General features: G+C 41.3%; 2 protein-coding genes and 1 long non-coding RNA gene across 4 annotated transcripts; 1 reads left to right on the forward strand and 2 right to left on the reverse strand.

The window, feature by feature from the left end:
* Positions 1–422: 422 nt before the first annotated feature.
* LOC125286730 lies at positions 423–8,780 on the reverse strand. 2 transcript variants are annotated; one of them, XR_007192233.1, is made up of 3 exons: positions 8,679–8,780; positions 790–941; positions 423–679 (listed from the first exon to the last, which is right to left on the reverse strand). It is a non-coding gene; the product is annotated as an uncharacterized LOC125286730 (long non-coding RNA). The 2 variants fall into 2 exon arrangements; XR_007192234.1 differs by lacking the exon at positions 8,679–8,780 and adding an exon at positions 1,442–1,716.
* Positions 8,781–9,690: 910 nt separating this feature from the next.
* On the forward strand, positions 9,691–12,507 carry rpl36a (ribosomal protein L36A). The gene is made up of 5 exons (XM_048231766.1): positions 9,691–9,765; positions 10,193–10,298; positions 10,428–10,495; positions 11,016–11,138; positions 12,423–12,507. The coding sequence occupies exons 1-5, from the start codon at positions 9,763–9,765 to the stop codon at positions 12,441–12,443; spliced, it is 321 nt and encodes a 106-aa protein (XP_048087723.1). The 5' UTR covers positions 9,691–9,762; the 3' UTR covers positions 12,444–12,507.
* Positions 12,508–12,606: 99 nt separating this feature from the next.
* On the reverse strand, positions 12,607–19,577 carry gla (galactosidase, alpha). The gene is made up of 7 exons (XM_048231764.1): positions 19,144–19,577; positions 18,289–18,463; positions 17,707–17,881; positions 17,532–17,623; positions 17,127–17,288; positions 16,847–17,044; positions 12,607–13,954 (listed from the first exon to the last, which is right to left on the reverse strand). The coding sequence occupies exons 1-7, from the start codon at positions 19,299–19,301 to the stop codon at positions 13,685–13,687; spliced, it is 1,230 nt and encodes a 409-aa protein (XP_048087721.1). The 5' UTR covers positions 19,302–19,577; the 3' UTR covers positions 12,607–13,684.
* Between the last annotated feature and the right edge of the window lie 2,658 nt (positions 19,578–22,235).

Raw genomic sequence — 22,235 nt, forward strand, 5'->3', positions numbered from 1 at the left:
AACTAAGCATTACATAGCAAAACTTGATGACCACACTGGTTGAATGTCTCATTAATGTGTCTGTGTCTGTGTGTGTGGAGGGTGGGGGGGCTGGTTATTCAAAGTTGCAACACCTGCTGTGCTCATGAGCCTTTTTTTCAAAAGACCTGGTTTCACTTCTCAATATCCACTTTCATGAAGTCAGATTGTCTACCCCCTGTGGTTGGAGCGTATCAGGGGAACTGCTCTCTGGCTTAGTGATGTAAAGTGTAGTGTGGACAAGAAAACAATCAATGCCTATCTCAGTTCCTATCTGTCAGGAATTACAGAATATACATGATCTATATCCTATGAAGATTCACTTCAAAGCATTATAGATTTGAAAGAATTGCTACCTTTTTAGATCACATTTGATCACCATTGCATTCTACAACAATTTTTTCAATATATTCCTTCTGATGTGGCATACTGTGCACTACAAGTTATTGAGTTTCAGTGAAACAGTGAAACTGGAAAGGGTATGAATGATAAGATAAGATGTCTACTATAGCTCATTAGTAAGGATGTTCACCTACATATGGGTGGAGAAGCTCACCTGGAAGGGAAACTGTCGTTCAGGTGGAGAGCTGTCGTCTGGCTCTACCGTCTCCACGCACTTTATCTTTTCGAGATCGACTGAGCCTTTCAAACTTTTCTTTTTCTGTTGGTTACAGAAATGATTGAGCCATGTTTGTTTCCAAGCAGAGATCCTTAACAGCACGTGGAAGTTCCCGGATGTGATGTGTGAGTGATGGTCAGTGCACAGCTTACCCTTTTCTCAGGATCATAGTCATAGTAGGAAATCTTGTCATCTGTGAGAACAAATAATCTCTCCTTGTAGTTCAACGGAGAAGTCTTTTTTTTCTGTTGTGAACGTTTTATAAAGATTTCTTCTAGGTAGCTTTCTGACATGATGCCTCCACCTGTTTATCAGAAGGAGATAAAGATATTTGACTAAATGACAGACAATATATGAACGGGGTTAGTATCTACAAATGTAAATTATTCTGAAGTTGCTGATGATCAGGGTGGCGTTTTGTTTTTTTATCGGAACATGCACCTACCATGGTTTGATTATGGAGGAACAGTCACAAGCGCACAAACGTTTCCCAACATGTGCTTTCTATGTATCTTTATTTTTTGCTTCACATGTCTTGTTTGCATTAAATGCAAAGAAAATGCAACAAATCCCCCATAAGAGAGAAACAAGATGCAGCGATTTCACAGAAATCTTGTGAAACATGCTAGAGGGGTGTTAGTTATACAACAAAAAATAATCCCACCACAAGACATTTCCATTAAATCAACACAGGATTTGCATGAGTGGCGTGTATTTTATACCCCTTGGCCCTCGAGAAGTGCCACCCTCTCACGTCATCCCAAAAACACCTTTCACCAATCAGCATTAACCAGGGTCACTTACATTGGTGGAAACCATCTTCCCATCATGCATAAAACTATATGCAAACCTGTCTAATGCATAGGAAACATATGTAAAATGGTGGTTTTCTGGTTCTTTCCAGTTTGGGGAAATAGGGCCTTCTTATCTAATTCTCTTCCTAGCTGGACAGGCCCTACCTAAATCATAAGACACAGCGGCCTCCTACTCCCTGTCCTGTCTGGTGCTCACCAGCTGGATAACACCCCCGATACTTTCCTAAATATCTTTCCCGTGGACTTTTCCCCTGACTGCCTTTGAGTTTCTTATCCAGAGAATACGGTTACTTCGCTCCTGTGCAACGCTAAGTCACATGCTCATTACGTCATAATAGCATTGTTTACAGAAAAAAGTTTACTACTCAGGCGTAAAGTGAGTTCCGAGGTTATGACGCCAGTGTGAAAGGTGTGAAAATGAATGAGAGCCAATGGAATGCTAGCTAGAAGTGATCGACTTCTAGCCTCTGAACAGTCGCCTACCCCCTTGGTTCAGAGGGGAGAAGGCTAAGTTTTCCGTGATCATGAGTTTTCCGTCCAGCTGTTGCCATGAGTAAACAAAACTAACTAGCACCACACTGCAGACGTTAACAACCATTTTAGACAGGTAATTTCTGCCGTTTTTACGGGACAACAGTTCATATCATTCCCCCGTTTATGCATCTCAATAACTTGATAATGCACCCTTGGTTCGGGGTTCAAAACTGGTGGAAATGTGGGCTGGTTCCAGGGGTGCCATCGTGTGAAAGTAGTATTGCCAAATTTCTTGCCAAGCCCAATGTGTTGTATTTATTATATCAGAGACAATACATTTGGAATGGGTCATGCAGTACATTGTAACACTACAATCTTATATGCCATATAGTATACTCATTATAGCCCTAAATGTAAGTGTCACTCAGCAACCGTAGGATAACATCAGGAAAATGTGCAGTGGTTTCTTAATTTTGTTTCTAGAGCTGTGTGTGTGTAAATATATATTGGCCTAGGTGTAAAATAGGCCTAAATATATTTTGGAGTTCATAAGTCATATTTTGTCATTTAAATATTTCATATTTTTCAACTTTTTTAACACCAACCTATACCGATATATGTAATGTCATGATTACATTGTATTAGTGGTGTGTAAGTCTAATTAGGTGCCTTTTACTTTAAGGATAACTTGTGTCATGTCTGTAGGCTATATTTGGAAATGAGATGTGCATATGAGGATGTAAGTCAGGATGTTTGCTATTTGATTAGTTAACATAAATATTGAAAAATAAACAACTCGAAGAGAACCTGTCTTGGATCGCAGAGGAGTGTCATGCAATGTTCATTTCTGGTGAGCAGTTGACAAGCAAACATGATGTGAGCGATGGGTAGAAGAAGGCTATGTAAAAGTTTGCTAATAGTTGCATAGACTGTTACTCATTTGTCATTAAAAACCAACAGTGAATCAAATTCATTTCATTGCCTAGGTTACAGACACAGATTTGAGAGATGTAAATCAGCAGATCAACTATTATTTGTTGACATCAAATCTAGAGGAACGCAGTTTGGGAGGGACAGAAATACCTAGCAAAGCAAGCAGGGCCAGTCTTCTGTCTGACTCAGTGTGACATGAACATTGCTACCTGCAGAATCTCTTCACTGCTTGACACTAGCCTGCATAGAGACATATTCCACGTTAACAATGGAGATGTTAGGAAAACAAGCTCTCAGTTAGATGCAGATCATCTCTAGCCTGGGTGCCAGCCGAACTTAGTTTGGCCCACAACATTTGAGGTCGGGAAGTTCGGTCTGGCATTGCTCCGTTGTGGAGCAACTATGCTCGCTCTAGATCTGGTGGACCATTCAATCGGGCTTTACATTGATGGACAGGTGAGCAACAGCTCCTTGTCTATCAAGTCATCTGAGCACGCTTAGATTAGGCCTATGTTTGTAACAAAAACGCTGTGGCTAGGAGACATGGCCCCATATGGAAAATGCAACTTTGGCCAAAGTTGAGATGTGGGAAAACTCATGGTTTCACTTTCATCAAGGGAAAACAGCGCTGTTGCATTGCGACATGTTCCCTCGTTCGTTTGAAATCTCTGATTGACCACCTGTTCGAGGGATTTGCAACAGCCTTTCCCAGCTGTTTATAACATGTTTGTAGCATATCAGTGTTCAACAGAATTATCTCGCTAATGAGTGTTGTAGGAGATTGACGGCACAATAACTTTTACAAAAGACCATAAACAATGTTTAAGCATTTGTGGAGAAGAAGGATGGTTAGTGTGTTCTTCCTACACCTCACGGTAAGCTATTTTGTTGCTCTGATTGGTTAGGTCTATCCAATTGAGTGCAGAGGCATTCCCCCCCTGTATCGGTAGAAACACGCCCCATAATTAAGTCCCAATGGAGCAGTATCAAACTCATATATACTTTAAAGTCAACATGTCGAGTTTAATCTCGTCATGGCAAAACTATTTTTTCCTTCATGTGTGGCCCTAATACTCCGTCGTACGCCCCCACTGAAAAGGAATGAATGGAACACAGAACCTCACTTTTCTCTAGTCAGTCACTGACAGTAGAATGCGTCGGGGAAAACACTGTTCACCGGGTCATGATAAGCTATTGCCGGCGCTGCGCAGCAGCTTGTAATGTTTACCAAGTGTAATCTTAGGTGATGCCATGTATGAAAACTAGTATTGCCAGGCAATACTACAATGAAATGTAGAACAAGCATTTTGGAACAGTCCAAAGGCAACAAAACAGCCCAAATTTGATTTGCCTTGATGAAGGCTATTATTATGCTGAAACAGCATGTTTTAACTGCCATGTGAGATTAAAGGTGTTTTAAACTTACAACTTTCCTTGTGACTGGCTCAGATTTCTCAAACATTAATTTTGGATTATTTCATTATCAAATTAGAATTTTAGCATAGGCTATCTTTAGCATAACCTATTTCTCTATGACTAGAGAGGGGAGTTGGCGAAAGATTCAGTCAAAGGGTGGCCTCTATACGTTCCTATTTCCAGGTTGGGATGCTGAAGATGAGCCTGTCCCAGCCCGGCAGAGGCTGGAAGTGGCCAGGTATCTGGAGACTGATTACCAGACATTTGCATAGGGCCCACATGCTGTGTCAATGACACTTTGTTGCTGTGGCTTCCTGCCTGAGCACATCTGTTTCCTTTACCCATATCTTCCTGCTCCCTGTTCTAGACCACCGAGCCACTTATCCAGACAGAGTCTCAACCTATCAGCAGCTTACAGCACATCCCACCCCATCCACAATAGACTTCCATTGCTCTCCATGTGATCTCAATGGTTAATCAAGCCAAATAAGCCACTGGAGTCAGTTATAAATGTTATTTTGTCAACGTTTTTTTTTTTTTTAAATATATATATTTTTTAAAGGCCTTGTCATGTTGAGTCTGGGTGAAGACTTAACCCTTGTAAGGTGTTTATATTTTTGTTACTCAGCCAATGTTCCCGGGTCTAGTGGACCCACCACATTATTAGCCTTTTTTTTTAATCAATACAGCCAATACAACAATTTTTTAATCAATACAGCCAATACAACAATTTATGTAAAAATACTTATCAGATGTTTACTTTAGCTCAATTGCCAATGATATAGACATAATTTATTATTTTTACCCCTGTGAGATTACATTTATGATCGTAATGATTTTCGTTTTTTTGTGAGAAAATGAGGAAATTCAATTATAAACAAGGTACAAAAATAGAAACAAGATTTTTGATCATTATTGGTGCTTATTTCTTAGAACTTAATCAGAACAGGTGCACATGCTTGAAATGTAACAATTTTGTAACTTTATAGCAGGTGCAGAAAGACAACATTCCCGCACACAGACACCTAGTCAGACACACACACACACACACACACACACACACACACACACAGAGCAGGCCCAGTAAGGACGAGGACACAATTAAGGTATAGCACCTACAATAATTACACTCACACTAGACCCGAACACCACATATGTAATAGTTATGTGTAGGTGTACCATGTGCAGTCATTGAAAATAAGTTATCTTAATGTTCTTCACAGAAAATGAGCCAAGGCCAATGAGTCTGAATTTGAAGAAATAATAAATAGAATAATTTGTCTTTTAGCAAACATTGAAAATGGGTCCCACAGACCCGTACACCTTACAAGGGTTAAACTGAGCCCAGAGCAGTTTTATCGGTCACATCTTTGCGGCTGTCTGTCGACCTCCTACACATCACAAGGCTTCCATTGATTCAATGCTGAGCCGGAACAAGAGGTGGAGAGAGATATGGCCATTTGTTAATCATTTAGTCTTTGGGATAGTGAAAGCTTTGTTCCTTGGCTTCGCTTAGCTAGTAAGCCATGCCCCCTTTGAGTAGATCTTTTTTTTGTGTCTGTCTGTATCTACAACATTGATGGGTACATCTGCTCACAAAGTCATTATTCAAAGGGTCCAAAGGATAAAAAGCAGGTTGCTTTATAGCCATACTCCACGTGAGCACATTAGGCAAGGATGCAATGGAAAAATAAGATGGAACATTCCAGGTGTTGCCATGGTAACTTTGGGCCACAGCAGACTCCAGCAGACCTTCTGTTAAAAACACCATTTCAGCATTTCCTGGTTTCTCTGCTGCTGCTGCTGACACCAGTTTTGTCACTTTGTCACCACAGTGTGAGAGTCGACCATGCAACAGCAGAGTTGGTGTAAACTTTTTCAACACTTTCAAAACTCCTTACACGTTCACACCTTCCTCATCATGAGATCCTCTTAGTCTCACCTTTTAAAAGAACTATACTTCAGGATTTCCCTTGCTGTTTTGGATGGTGTTGGGATAATTTTATAATTGTCCCCTTGTATTGTATTTGAGTTATTTTATGGTTATGTGAAGGGACAAATGCTAATATAATTAAATGGGGAAGTTGCATTAATGCTACCCTACAGTGCAAAGGAAGAGAATCAGCCAGAAGGATCAGTTCTGTGACGTCCAGTTTGCCGTGTCATTCTTACACATCTCAGTACAAGCAGAAGCTTACAATGTTCTTTGTGCATTAACTAACCCATGCAACCTGACAATATAATACTTAATGTTACATCCACATTAGCCTAGAAGGCACACAGAGCCAATGGGAAATATACATCAAATTTACAATTTGTGAATCCACAGGTACAGTCTGCAGTGTGAGTTGCAGGCTTGAGCCAACTGATCAGCCACCAAAAGCACGAGCAATTGAAAAACTGAAAAACCTGATTGTGCTCTTGGGTACATTTGAGCAACTACTGGTAGCCTTGATCGTCCAAAGATCTTATTACAAATCATTTGTCCACTACCACAGAACATTACGTCGCAATACTACTTTGACCAATATTACTACTTTGGTCACAAAACCATTAAATGCTTTACACATGATATCATGGCCTAAAAGTAGCAGTTATGTGTTGAGCAATAACTTTGCATGTCTTCTCTCACAGGGCTTCCTGACTGATAGCCTTCTGAGTGCCTTGTGCTAATTTTGTGTGTGAGAGGGGGTGGGGGTGTACTTTGTGCAAGATACATGGCCACAGCTATCTGTCCAGAAGTGAATCCTAACCACAACATTATATTTATATTGCAAACAGTCATATAGGCCTAGAGATATCTGAGTTCTCTTAAAGCACCACAAATTGGTACCAAGTGTCAAAAAGGGTCATGACCCTTCAAGGTAAGCCTTAAGTGCAATACCATGCAGAGGCAATGACAGAGAAGCTATTCACCTTATTATAAGTCAGAGCTCCATCAGAATTAGTTTGAAGTGCAGGTTCTGTGGAAGGGTGTGGGTGGGTGGGTGGATGGCTGTGTGTGTGTGTGTGTGTGTGGGGGGTTGTATTACACCATTTGGTAGTAACTGTCATACATGTTGCAGACTCTTATTTTACATGTCTGAATGATATAAACGGTGCTAATAAAAAAGGATCACAAAAAATGAGTTTGAAGCTATTATTTCAATGTAAGAAGCTACATCATGTTTCTTTCAGTCTGTCATGCAGTTCAAAATAAGTGCTGAAATACTCTCAACTCGCTGTACTCTTCACTGAGACTGAAAGACTCAGCCATGACATCTGTATGTGTGAGAGGGAAGTGTGGGGTTGGGTTGCAGTTGCTCGCTTTAGTTTTTGTCTCTGGGGTTTAACCCCAAACAAAACTCAGTTTAGCTTATTAGAAATCAACCCCCAAAATGAGGATGTTCATAACATGTCTGATCTTATTGTTATAGGTCAAAACATGTTTTAAGACTTTGCCTTCAGGTTGTGCTGAGTCAAACTATTCTACTGAAGTTCACTTGGAAGCTGGGTTTAAGATGGCTAATGCCAGACCAGTAGTCAGTGCAAATGAAGCTAAAAGCCACACCATACACTTGCTATGCATATGCCACACCATACACTTCCTATGCCACGCTTTAGCCCTGGCACGGTGTGCTGGCACAATTTCAGCAACTCAAGTTTTGCTGTGTGCTATTTCACAGCGGGGTTTTGCTTTCTTACTACTCTATTCGTACTTCATCAGACATACGTACAACAAACTAGTTACTCCCACTATGAAAGCAACATAATGGATAATTAGCCCACCGGCCATTGCCATAGGCCTCTCTCTCAACATTAGCAGGACCATTTGCATGCCAAAGCAAATTTATTCAACATTGCACGTTGAATTTGCATGGAGTATCCACGGTATAACAGAAATTGAACATGCTAAGTCAATTTGATTAAACAGTCCAGAGAACTGTGGAAGTAGTGTGGCACAGATACCCATCACATGGGTTTAAAAAAAAGAAGAGCTGAGAGGAACCAAAAGGGACTGTAGCATTGCTTGCTTTATCTCCCTGTCTATCCCCTTTGTCAAATGAAATTGCATAAGTTATAGTCAAAAAGTAATACATAGCAAATACGACAGCAGATCTGGGATGCTACTGATTTTAGTAAAACTCTCACTTTAGCAGACCACCATTTCCTTTTTGAAACATGTTGAGTTTTTGTCACAGAATTATGTCTACAAAACAGCAACAGTATAGGCCATGTTTTGTATGCCACTGAGTATCCATGTATGCAATTGCATTCACTTGCCAAGGTTGTCAGCTGTGTTCCCACACTATTGTAGTGTTGTGCTGTGTTGCCACACTAACGCAAGATCGTGTCTGCATGTGTGCCCGATCACAGAGGGACCCCCACTGGCAGAAGAAAAACAGACAAAATATGGTGCTTACCTGGTTGTCTTCTTGACTCTCTCCACTGTCAAATGTGTGTTATATGACAGCTGTTTAAAGAGCTGATGTGGATGAAGGAGAACTCTAGGCGTTTTACACTGTAAGTTGGTTGTGACACACGGTAGAGAAATAAACCCCACCCTTTGAGAGGATTTGACTTTGTTTAGTTCCCCTTTTGCTTCCTGCTCTTTCTGCTCATTTTCATATGAGCTCATGTTAATTTAGTCATCAGAAATTAAACATTAACAATGCATTGCATCTCTAGGCCTATATGCTCCACACTTTAAGGTAGTTTTAGCCTATTTTATTCACCAGTCTGTTCTTATTTTCAAGAGACAGCATTCAATCACTTGAATAGGTGATGACCATAGTTGGTTTACGCCTTTTTTACATCCACTGTTCGGCACAATTAGACAGTAGAAGTCATTTCAACTTAAACTGCTTATTAACCTATTGTCAAATAGCCTACAGGCCTATACTATTTATACAGTATATGCTAGGCCAGGGGTTTTCAACCAGTGGTCCGAGGCCCACTTGTGGTCCGTGAGGACATTGCTATTGGGGTTACGTAATTAATCAGAATGGTGGTCCCTGGTTCACAATCAGTTCAAAACCCCTGTGCTAGGCCTATACTGACTAATGGCCACCTTACACCAAACAACTTTGACAAGATTTAGGAAAGATTCTTAAAAGATTGTAGTCTTTTAACTAAAGCCCCCCATTCAAGCTTTACTCAAAAGACTCCAGTCTTTGAAGAATCTTTCCCAAATCTTGTCAAAGTTGTTTGGTGTAAGGAGGCCATTAGGTGAATGTTCTATTGTAAAGAGTATCATTTGAAAATCTGTTGCAAATTAATTTTCAATTAACAAAAAAGAAAATCAATATCTAAAAGCAATATGATGTCCAAAAAAATGACAAGATGTCCAAAAAAGGTGCCTAAGAAAGGTAAAAGGTTTAGGCCAGACTAAACATCCACACCGCAAGAGGGCGACAACAAAAAAAGAAAGATGACCTCCAACAAGCCTTTATTAGGAAATTCTTCCGGTATTGACTCTCTCTTCCCTGCTGCAACGGGTTCGCCAACATGGTGAGTGGAATTTTGAGCAATCGTTGATCGGTTAAATCTTAAGTAATCCGTTAGTTTGACAAAGTAATTTTGTGTTGTCGTTAATTCTACGAATTCATAAGAAGTTAAGCCATGCATTCGTTATATTATTACGCTCCATAATTTTACGGGGATACTTTAAAAAACATTGAAGTGTATGGCTTGCTATAAATCGATGGTGAACATCACTGGCCCCTTTTCCCATATTATGGCGAAGTGTCACGGCCTTGTCGTATGGCATTAGACATTGTATTTGTTCTATTAGTTCATGTTACTTTTAGTGTGAGGAATTTTAGCCTGAAGTCCCCATTGAGGCAGTGAAATTATTCTCAAGCGTTGACATTTAGCTAAATGTACTTAGCTTGCTTGCTAATGAAGCTAGTGCTACTGCCCATTGCTGTGCTTTTAGGTGAACGTGCCGAAGACCCGCAGAACGTACTGCAAGAAGTGCAAAAAGCACCAACCTCACAAAGTTACCCAGTACAAGAAGGGCAAGGATTCTCTCTACGCCCAGGGTAAGTAAAGTTGCAATTTCCGATTAAGAAGAAACGTCTACGTTGAGTAAGCGTTGAGCTAGCACGCGCCTTAGCTGGCACGGGAACAGTGAGGAAAGATAATCATCAGTACGTAACGTTGTTTTACAGGTAAGAGGAGATACGACCGTAAGCAGAGTGGTTATGGTGGCCAGACCAAGCCTATTTTCAGGAAAAAGGTAAGCCATGCTGTTTTGAACGTGTGGGTAACGTTAAACGTTGGGATGGCATGTAGGCCTACATCGCATTTCTTACGCATCTTCCATGTGTTTGTGTGTGGAGGAACGTGAAGGCTACTAAGTCATTAAGCCTTATATATTATGTCTTATACTATACTTTATACTAAGGCATGTTGCACTGTTGGACTTACTTATTTGCACACTCACTCTCATAGAGCATTACCATGCATACAGAATCACAGGCTCAGTCCCTGCCCTGTCACTGCAAGCTCATGCTTATACATCCCTAAGCACACTATGTGGATAATTGATTTAGTAATTGTTTTGTCTTCTACTGTCTTTATTGATCAGTGGTTTTTATATTTATATACTTGTATTACTTTTTCTGCTGTAAGTGCATATTGTGTGATGTCTGTATGCTACCAAGAGCTTGAATTTACCCTTGGGGATCAGTGAAGTATCTATCTATCATTGCAAGTGATTATCTTAATTTCTGCTCTGTTGTGCACTGAAATGATAGGCTAAGACTACAAAGAAGATTGTGCTGAGGCTTGAGTGTGTGGAGCCTAACTGCAGATCCAAGAGAATGCTGGCCATCAAAAGATGCAAGCACTTTGAATTGGGTGGAGACAAGAAGAGAAAGGCAAGTCTGTCCCTGGGCACTGCAGAGGGAACATTTGAATGCCTTTTGGAACTCATGGTTGAGCTGTTTGGTATTTCACTGACAATCGATCAGAGATTGATCTCTGTGCTGTGCAATTATTTGGTTTCACTTCACCGATCCTGGATTCGTTATCCGTATTACTTAACCTTGACGTTCTCTTCTGTCATACATTGCTAATTGGCTTTTCTGCTGCAGTTCTAATTATTGAGTAGGCCTATTCCCCAAAAAATACAATTGTGTTTGTGGAGCTCAGATGGAACTTCTCGGCTATGTGTACCTATTATCTTAACAGTGTGTGCCTTGGGTGCTTGCTTATTTGTTTGTCTCTACTTCTAGCTCGGAATACATGTGTTCATCCCTTCAACAAGCTTGGCTTACAAATTAGTTGTGCTATGCATTGAGATTTAACTTCCACGATTTTTGTAAATATAAGATTTGTCTTTGCAGACCTTGGTTTAGTTGTCCAAGTGGCACGTACCAAGAAATCTAAATCAGTCCTAGCATAAAATACTTGTTGGATAGTGGTTTGAGTTTCTGTGTTTGGAAACACTGGGTGTTGTGCAAGCCAATATTTTGGTTGGGTGAAATTTCTGGGGGGCATGGGGTTGTCCTTCCCTCATTAAATGAAAAATGATCTAAACTTTGATCTGTTCATTTTATAGTCTTAATAGAACCAATGGTTAATTATTGCATAGTGACTTTGGTCAGGATTTGTTAAATTAATTTGTAAAATATTAGATTGTTTTTCATTTCAACCACATGTGGTTGGTTTGCCATGGCTGGCAGAGTTTTGCTGTAGATTTGAGTATAACTGTTATTTAATCAAAGCTTGGAAGGTGGTGTGCTTTAATCTGTGCTCTTAGTCATTTGTGTTCATGGTTGTGTTGTGGTGATGGAAAATTCAGGAAGTAACTTAAATATTTAAACTGAATGTATCAGAGTTAAACCTACCTTCAAAACCTATAAGTCCATGAGTGGGGAAAACCTTTATGCTACATTTACAGAACACATCATGCTAATTTAACCGATGCAAAGTTGAAACCACTGACTGTTTCTCTTCAGCTCTTCATATCAGAAGCTCTGTGTTTTGGTGTCATACTGTTATAATTTTCTGCTGTTATGATGGAACAATGTTTAGTAAGGTTCAGAGCAATAAGATTGTGATATTGGTACTACAAAAGCAGATACATGCAGGGGGTTAAGTGTCAGTATAGATCTTTTGTTTGCAGAAGACTTACCCTTTCCTCTTTTTCTGTGTTGCAGGGCCAGGTCATCCAGTTCTAAGCTGGGCCAGTCATTGTCTGGACTTCAATTTTCTGTCAGTTTTCAATAAAGTGCTAAAAATGAACCTGATTTGTTTTCATTACTAAACTATAACATTGAATGGCACTCCTGGTGGTATTGAGAATGCATTCAGAGATGAATGAAAGTCGACAGACGTTACAGGTAAAGACTGATGGATTTATTTACAGAGAATGGTTTATCAGCAGATAGGTTACTGAAGCATCTGTCTGATTTCAGTGTGAACCTGTGGAGTACATTATGAAATCTGGGACAAAGTGAATGGCTCCTTCAAGTTTTGTGATGCCATTTCCATGATTCATTTCAAGTTTTTTCAGAGTGGCAAGAGGCTTCTCAATTCATTTGAGTTTGATAGAAGCAAATTACATTTAATAACCGACAACATATTGTTCTAATTGCTCTCCCAAAAGCAAAGTATGGATGTGAGATGGCATGTAGATTTCAGCAATGTCCTTCAGCCTGTTCACATTGCCTGTCCATATAGATGACCAATGGTACATGTGGCTCAAATAAACATTTTACAACAGGCGTACACACCTAGCAAACCTTTCAAGCTATCTGTTGCTGTATGCACTTAGGGCATAAACCTGTTACAACTAGGGCTGCACAATTTGGGCAAAAGTCCAAATGTCTAATTTGGAATTTGCTGACAAGGTTTCCTCAGTTTAGCGACGCGCTACATTTATGCTGTACAGCCACACTAGGTGAACGATTCGCCTATTACAATTTTGTTTACCATCAAATGGTCTTCGTAGAAGTTATATTAAGCATTTTGTGCCTGTAGTAATCTCTTTTGTGCCTGTAGTCTATTGTGGTGCCCTAGTTACAGCTGGGTAGTCTTGTGTTAGACATACAAGTGCAAGTGGAAAAACTCCCATGATGTAAAGTGCTTGTGTCTGTTTGACCCTTAATCTTCGCTTCCTGAAAAGCACTTTAAAGAACGCAATTGTCAACTATTGTTACCCAAAATTAACTGTTTAGCAAGTGTCACTTTTAAGGAAAATCTCAATCCTCTAATGGCAGCTTTTTGAACTTAGAAAAGTAAAGATGAAAATGTTCCATGTTTTTGGCAAGTGGATAAGGCATTTTAGGACCACCTCAGGCTTTAGGAAAATTGATTTTTTTTTTTTTTCACCATTTCCTGATATTTTATGAAACACTTAATCATTTAATCTCAAACAATCAGATTAATCAACCTATGAAAATAACCGTTCGCTGCAGCACTAGTCCTGAATGTGACGTACGGTCAGTAGCGCTGTGCCTGAGGGGTTGATCTTCAGCACCAGCTTAGTGAAGAGACCCTGGACCCCCAGCTCTTGGTACACGGGCAGGATCTGTGTGACGTTACACGTGGGGTTGCAGTACTGGTAATTGGGCAGAGTAGCCAGTGTGAGGGGGAACCCTCGCGGTCCTCCGATCTCCTGTCTGTTGAGGATGGCCAGGGCCAGCCTGGCTCCGGACAGAGGACGCTCCCATATCTCAAATTGGTCCACCTTCCAAAACAAGACATTGTAGTAGTGTTAAGGCGGCAAGTTACCTCCACTCACTTGTAGTGTTTTATCACTGGCTTAAATACAACATGATGTGGGACTGGTCCTCTGTCCTTTTAAGTAGTTGATAGAGTACAAGATGACTGGATGATCCAGCCAATTCTTTAAATCTAAATGTTTTCACAGTTTTTTTTCTCTCCATCTATTCAGTTGTGACATACTCCATCTTGACTGGGATTAATGATAAGGAAGTCCATAACTGATTAATAAATGTCACATCACAATTGTCATTGTGATATTTTTTGCTCTTCATCAATCACCCTGTGACTCCTGTGATATACATCCTGTCAAAGGTGCACAAAACATTAGTCAAGCCTCCAGGGCGCCCAATTGTTACGTGTAATGACAGCCTCATGGAGCCTCTTTCATTATATGTTGACCGCATTTTAAGACCACTGGTCGTAAAACTCCCCTCATATCTACGCGACACCAATGACTTCATCGAACAGCTTTCCAATGCCCAAATTAACACACTGACATGTTCTTGACCACCATGGATGTAGTTTCACTATATAACATCCCGAACATCCCGCATGATAAGGGCATCATTTCCATTGAGCACTTCCTGAACCAACAAACTGATTCACAACCCCCCACGCAGTTTTTGGTTGATATGGTCCATTTACTTTTGCATAAGAACTTTTTTCTGTTTGAGAATCGGTTCTACTTACAAACACAAGGGGCAGCAATGGGTTCGAGATTTTCCCCAGATTATGCATGTCTTTTTATGGGCTACTTGGAGGAGAGATACATTTGGAACAACAATCCCTTTTTTGAAAACATTGTGTTATGGAAGAGATTTGTGGATGATGTGTTTTGCCTGTTTAAAGGCCATTTGGAAACCTTTAATGACTTTGTAACATATCTCAACAACATGGTACACTCCATCAAATTCAATGTAGTCATTGACAAAAAGTCCGTGTCTTTCCTGGATACTGTTGTACACCTCGAAGGGCGCAATAAATGGACGACGCTCTACACGAAGCCAACCGATAAGAACAGCATCTTACACGCCACCAGTGCGCACCCACCTGCCTTGAAACGTGGCTTACCCTACACGCAGTCCCTCAGAGCTAAACGCATATGCACCAACACATCAGATTTCAATTTGGAAATAACCAGGATGTACAAACAGTTTAGTTTGAGAGGATATCACAGTACATGCCTGAACGAAGCTCTAGATAAGGTGCTCCGCACCTCAACCCCCACAGAAAGAGACAAGCGCTCCTCCATGGTCTGTACCACTACGTACAGCAAGCACAGCGCGCAGATCAAGGAGGCTGTCAAAAAACACTGGCACGTTCTTAGCAGTGATGACACATGCTGTGCCCTTTTCCCAGACCCGCCCCTTTTTGCCCATCACAGGGCTAGGAACATAAGAGACTTCTTGGTCAAGGCTGACAACTTTAATGCACGCAGCGGTGTCGAGCGATTAAGCAGGGAATATATAAAGAAAAATACCGTCAGTGGTTCTGTTACCGACAAAACATACAAACTGAAGCAATTCACGACCTGCTCCACCCGAAATGTTGTCTATCTAATCACTTGCCCATGTAAAAAACAATATGTGGGAAAGACTAACAGACAAGTGAAGACACGCATCATCGAACACAACAGTGCCATTAGGCACAAGGACGAGAAGTCGCCAGTGGCACGGCATTTCAATGAAGCGGGCCATCCTGTGTCCTCTCTCGCATATACTGTGCTTGAACACATCACACCTGCACGTAGGGGAGGGGATATGGAAAAAAGATTACTCCAGAGAGAGTGCTTCTGGATTTTTACATTGAAAACGGTCTATCCTTTGGGGATGAATGAAGAACTGGCTCTTTCTTGCTTTCTATAACCTCTTAATGTATAATCATTCAAATGCTTTATAATAATTGTTATTTCTCATATGTATATCTGCACATTGTGATCTCTAGAAATGTATCTGTTTATTTATTTATTCATTAGGTAATGGGAACTACCCAGGTTCTCTTAATGGTGTTCCACCTTATGGTGAACGGGGAGCTCCTGAACTGACACGTCACCCTATATAACACTGGAAAACCTGCCACGCGCTTCCTACTGGAGACATTGAAAATGGACTAGGTCCGAAACGTCTCTTGCTCCAGTTTTAGCCTCTGACTTCTTTTGTAACTTTTCGGCTATAATACACATTTTCCCACACAAGCCTTGTGTGCGCCTCCTTGTTTCATTACCCTAAGCGATCACTACTTTTTGGGAGCGGACACACCAAGCAATACACGGGTCAAAAGTGTAGGCGCAGACGCCGACCTTTCTGGTTTTTCCTTTGCTCTTCATCAAGAAATGTAGCCTGGAAAATCCAGACCCTGGTAATCTAGAAAGATTAAGGTTCTGGCCACGAACAATGTAATAATGGCCCAACTCGAGGGGCGGCAACAAGCATGCATTTAAAAATCTCACTGCACGCAATCGGAGAACACTATACCATGTTTACTCTGAATGATTTCGGACTTCGACGCAATCGGATGACCAATGTGTACTGTCCTCCACGTTGCAGCGCTGCCTACATCAGTTTAACTAGTTCCCCGGAATGCAAGGGGTAAAAGTAACGTGCATCATTGCTCATTGCCAGAGTCTCTTGCAGAGACAATTCCATTGTGCTCTCGCGAGAACTCTGGATTTCCAGGGTACAAGAAATGAGGAAACTTTGGGTTTTCCCTTAGAGGCACTAGGTATTTTACACATCCCTGTGGTGCTCTGCATTACTTGCTTGCTTATAATTGACAGCACCGCAGCACAGAGGAATGATCTGAATCAGTTAGTAATGCAACACATTCAGCAACCGAATGAAATGAAAGCTGTTACCACTCCCGTCCGGTTGCCCTGTTTCCCCAGAGGATCCTGGTTGATGGCGATGATCCTCCGGTTCTGCAGCAGCTCTTTGGACTTGGGACAGATGTCTCGCAGGTCATTGGACATCAGCAACGGGGCGGCCATGATGGCCCACAGGGCCATCTGAGACTGCTGCTGGTTATGGCTCAGCCCAAAGTTTCCAATGACCAGCTGCAGAATGCAGAAGGTAACATTTGTAGGGATTTTTCACCATTCAAACAAGCAAAGTATTTGATATATGAAGGTATAGTACCATATCTGGGTCGTTCCACCCGCCGGGTCCTGCAGCCGGGGTGAGGATCCTCTGATTGGTTGCTGTCCAGTCCAGAATGGTTTTAATGCTACTCCATGAGTCGTACACGTCTGCAAAGTTTCTCCAGTGGTTGCAAGTCTCCCTAATCGCTGTGTAATTTGGCTGAGGATGGAAGATAGTCCACCACTTTAAATCAGCTTCCACACCATGACCTACTAACAGCTCTTGTGTACACACTTTGTCTGTTTAGTTAGTAAACTTAGTTAGAATGATGTAGTTTCCCTTTACACGCATTAAGCCATGTCCTAAAGTAAAAACTTTGTCCAATGCAAGTTTTATTTTTTATTTTATTCTCTTTTAGTCTAATAAATGACCAGTAAATGTTTATTTTAGCCACCTGCTTACCTCGTGATACGGCCACTCGTACAGTGGCCACTCGCAGGAGTAAACAATGCTTCTTCCCGTTTGATTCAAAGCTCTGGACATATTCTTATAACCTTCAATATGTCAACAGAAACAGAGGGTAAAACATTACAATCCCATTCAAATTGCAATGTTTTATGAGGGAAATGTCTCATACCTTCTCCGAGCATAGTCCAGTTCATATAGCAGCCATCGAACTTCAACAAATCCACACCCCATTCAGCAAAGGTTTTGGCATCAGTTTCGTAGTGACCTAGGCTGCCAGGGTAGCCAGCACAAGTCTTGGACCCCACATCAGCATAGATTCCCAGTTTTAAACCCTTAGAATGAACCTGAGAGAGATACAACTTGTAATATCACATTGTGATGCCTTAGTGTATCAACAAAACTACACCTGAAGAGGGCAGTATTGCATAAACTAAATAAGGTCTTCCTGATAACATAGACAGAGTATCTTGAACCAAAACTTGCGACAGACAGAGAGATAAAAACTCAATGAATATTACTCAGTGATTAATTCTGTCTAATCTATGAAACACACTATGGGTCATCTTTTAATTTTCAATAAAACTGCATGAACCACTATGTTGATTTGACAAAGCCCTGACCACGGTACAGACATCACGTCATTAAACAGCAGCATCCAGTTTTGTAATTGAATAGTAACGACAGTATAGCAGCAGCAGCCACGGCCGGCCGGGCCTATTGAGAATCGGCCATCTGAGCAGCGGTCACTCACGTAGTCGGCCAGCTTCTTGATGCCGCTGGGGAACCTCTTGGGGTCGGCTTGCAGGCGTCCCTGGGGATCCCGCTGGTGAAGGGGCCAACAGTCGTCTATGCACACATACTCATAGCCCGCCTCCAGCCAACCCTCCTTCACCATCACGTCCGCCATCTGCATGTACAGCTCCTCCCTGCCAGGCCAAACAGGTTGAGGGGTCAGAGAGAACTGTTCCAGGTCACTGTATCGTTATTGGGCTTATTGTTGGTGCCCATTCTTTGTACAAGAGATGTGGAGTTTTACTGTGTGTCCAAAAACACAACAGATTAAAAAGAAGTAGCTCATTGAGCAGGCAAAATTATGAAGGTGTCTGACTGACTGATAGCAGGAGTAAACTGATTGAGTTGGTTTTCAATATCTTATTGTGCAAGAGGTAGCCTATAACCAGCCAATTGCCTTATGAATTTTATATCATATCACTTGTTTTGCTCTTCAGACACACTGATAACTGCTGAATGGTGTCAGCTGTTAGGTTACTGAAAGGAGAAATCACGTGACTTTCACTTCACGATATGAAATTCAGTGCTGACATCCTTCATGGTTAGTCGTTTCAGGGAAAGATGGGTGACATTCAGCAGCCTGTTATGAGGTTTCGTCTGGGTTTATCCAGGGTAGACATTAACTAGAAGTGTCATATTTTACAACATGATTGCAGTGGTCATAAGACCTGTGGTGTGGTGGTCATCTTTCTCAAAGTTGTACATTTATGAAAACATTTTTTTTCTTCAGAATTTTAACATGTGGAATTTGACACAGTTGTTTCTGTTATAGTTGTCTTATTTGGTCATATTCTGCTATTATTCGGCGTCTTACCTTATGCAGTTATGAGGGTCCATGGCACAATCAGTGTTGCACATGAATCTCTCCCAGTGCAACCATCCCATTGTAGGGGTCAGGGCAAGGCCATTGTCTAACGTTTGGACTGGATAAACAGCAACGAACACAACCGTTATGAGTAGGTAAATTATCATTTTTGTTATGGATGTGGTCCACTGCTAATCTCTATCGTTAAACCGCCTTAACCCTCTCCGGTTAAACGGCAAACTGTTTTCACATTTCCGCGCGGCAACAACACCGCTGGAGCAGCTTCCTTGTTTGAATTAAGACCAGCCCACTGAAAGAGACGAACTCTGATATCAATCATTTACATGAATACATTTTTTGTGGTCTGGTCTGAGTGGTCAGCTACAACACATGTAGCCTACTTGTGACTTACTCCCGCATAAGACCACCACAGTCTCGGTATTAGCCGACTTCCTGCTTCTTCACGCCTACAGTGTACACTTTGAGTGTCACGTGACGCGAGAATTCCTTTCCAAATCTAATATTTTCCTCTCTCCCTCTTGCAAGAGAGAGATAACCCTTTGCTGTTCGTGTCGTTACCATAGACTGTAAAAAATAGTCGTTACATGTAGGTTAGTACCATTTTTTGTAAATCTCGTTTTTTTTTTCATAGACTGTTTTTGAATTAAATAAATTAACTGTAACCAGGCGTTATTGCATGGCCGACCTTGAAACATTACTAGGCTACTTAGCAGAGGCATAGCATCAACAGGGCTCTCAAGTTTTGAGGACAGGCAAGAGTGACATTCCCCGTCGACAATCACCCCCCAAACCCCGAACCCGCCACGTCAACACACACTGGCACGAACGCTCTAACCACTGAGCTAAAAGCCCAAGCTTCCAACTCAGCGGTTAGAGCCGTTCTTAAGGTTAGGGGTGTGAGGATTTACACGCGCAACTAGCATCACCAGCTAGCATACATCAGCCCCAGGTCAGTTACCAGTTGATCCAATATTACTTGTGCAGAAATATAGCCCGTCTTATACACACCAATTGAATTGAAATAGAAATTGTAAAGATTTGTATTTTTTGTAATTATTCCATATTTAGTGTAGTCATATCAGAACCTGAAGTAGCATACAATCCAAATGCAAGCATGAAACTTCAGAGTATTACCTTTCATTTGAGGCCAAGATTATGCTTATGTGGGGTTCATATGCAGTAAGCATTTGATTGCCAGTATGCATTTTGGATAACCCAAAGTCCTATAGGGAGTTTTCATAGGGCATTTTACCAAATGCATGACCATACCTTGGCAAATAATGGTCTACAGTACCCATGTTGTCATTCTATATTGATCTACTTTTGCACACAGCATGACAAGACCTAATGCTAGGACTAAGTCATATCAAGTCAAGACCTAGAGGGCTGAAATGTGGTCAGTTCAAAGATGCTTGTTATCCAGTAGAAAAATAAAAGAATAATCTAGCCTTTGTAACTTTGTGTCAGTACATCACACAGTTATTCTAATTGTTTTCTAACAGTGTTTTAGCTTTCCAAAAGAGAGCAGACGTTTGATTATTGGCTAAAGTAGCCTATGTAGGAGCAATGCCCTCCTAAGTCAAAATGGGGCAAAAGTATAATTTGTAATTGCTCAGATTTGCAAAAGAAATGATTTGACACATGGCACTGACAATTCAATAATGGGCCTTTTCACCACCTCTGAGCATCCACTAACCTGGACCTTTTAGGGGGCTGTCCTCTCAGGGTGAATGAGAGGATGCTTAATTGCTTTTTACCCGACATTTTTGAATACAGATGCAATGATTAATGCATCCATGGCCAGGATATAATTATATAAAATGACGTGATTTTAAAAGTGACCTATAACAATAGGCTATGGAATACACTTTAATTTGTTTAGTACTAATAAAAAGATTAAGCCTATTTGGAGAGAGAGATGTTTAGAATGTGACAATATGTCAGTCATCGTGTGAACGAAAGTATGACTAGGGATAGGCTACTTGTTCTGAGCAAGTGTTGTCAATGAACAGGCTGTGAAACCGTTGGCTACAGACAGTCACAGACAGTCATGAACAGACCTCTCAAGTCTCACACATTGAGCGTGAGACACACGCATTTCAATGACTTCACACGCTCACACGCCACACATGGCATTTCTCACTCTGAGAAATTATTAACTTGCCCGCACAGAAATTTCTAAGGGCTATATTTTACTAACGTGTCACACAACGTTGCTGTCTGTGCGCTCATTCAGCTCAGAGGGCTGCTGTTCAGTTACTAACCTATCGGCCAATCAGAAAATAGGATTTCTCAACCAATCAAGAAATAGTTTTGTTTTGATGTGGATCCGCAATGTGGAGACTGCTGGTCCGCGGAATCTTGGAGTGAAATTAGGCCGCCGGTAGCCTAGAAATCTAGACGCACCCTAGCGGCGGCAAATTAATTTGCTCAGCCTGTACGTCTAGTATCGAACCATAGGAATTTCTATTGGCTTAACACCGTGGATGTTCTCCAATCACAGCCTCTTATTTCGTTAGAGAGTCTTAAATGCGGGCTTAACAGGATAACGACATCCCTGCGACGGTGAACAACAAGGAAGGTGGCTATGGTGAATGAAGAGCGGTTGTTTGAATCGGCGTTGGCGTCAACTTTGGAGGAGTTGGACTTGTGCTTTTCTTTGAAAGTAGAGCAACACAATGCACTTAAGTCATTCCTTTTTCAAGAAGGATGTATTTGCCGTTTTGCCGACCCGGATACGGATATGGTCGTGTAGCGCTGGCCTATTGCATGCCTAGGCAGTTTGAAAGACAATTCTCTGCCCGCCCCTTGGATTAAGCAGGTGAATGATTCGATTCCAGACTATACATTTCAATGATATAGGATGGCCCGCCAGGCTAGGCCCCCGGTGCTTTGTCTAATAATTTGCTGCGCAGTTGATCAAGATACCGCGGACCGACAAAAAAGAAAACAAACGTTTCTGCTATCGATACAATAAAGTGGTGGTATGAGCGTCCATTCAATGCAAGCGTCTGCACGAGAGAAACTGAAACTAATCGATAACGTTGGTATCAAAGCTCCGCTTCAACCTGTTGAATGCT

This window comes from Alosa alosa, chromosome 21, assembly GCF_017589495.1.
Source record: "Alosa alosa isolate M-15738 ecotype Scorff River chromosome 21, AALO_Geno_1.1, whole genome shotgun sequence".
Lineage (NCBI taxonomy): Eukaryota > Metazoa > Chordata > Actinopteri > Clupeiformes > Clupeidae > Alosa > Alosa alosa.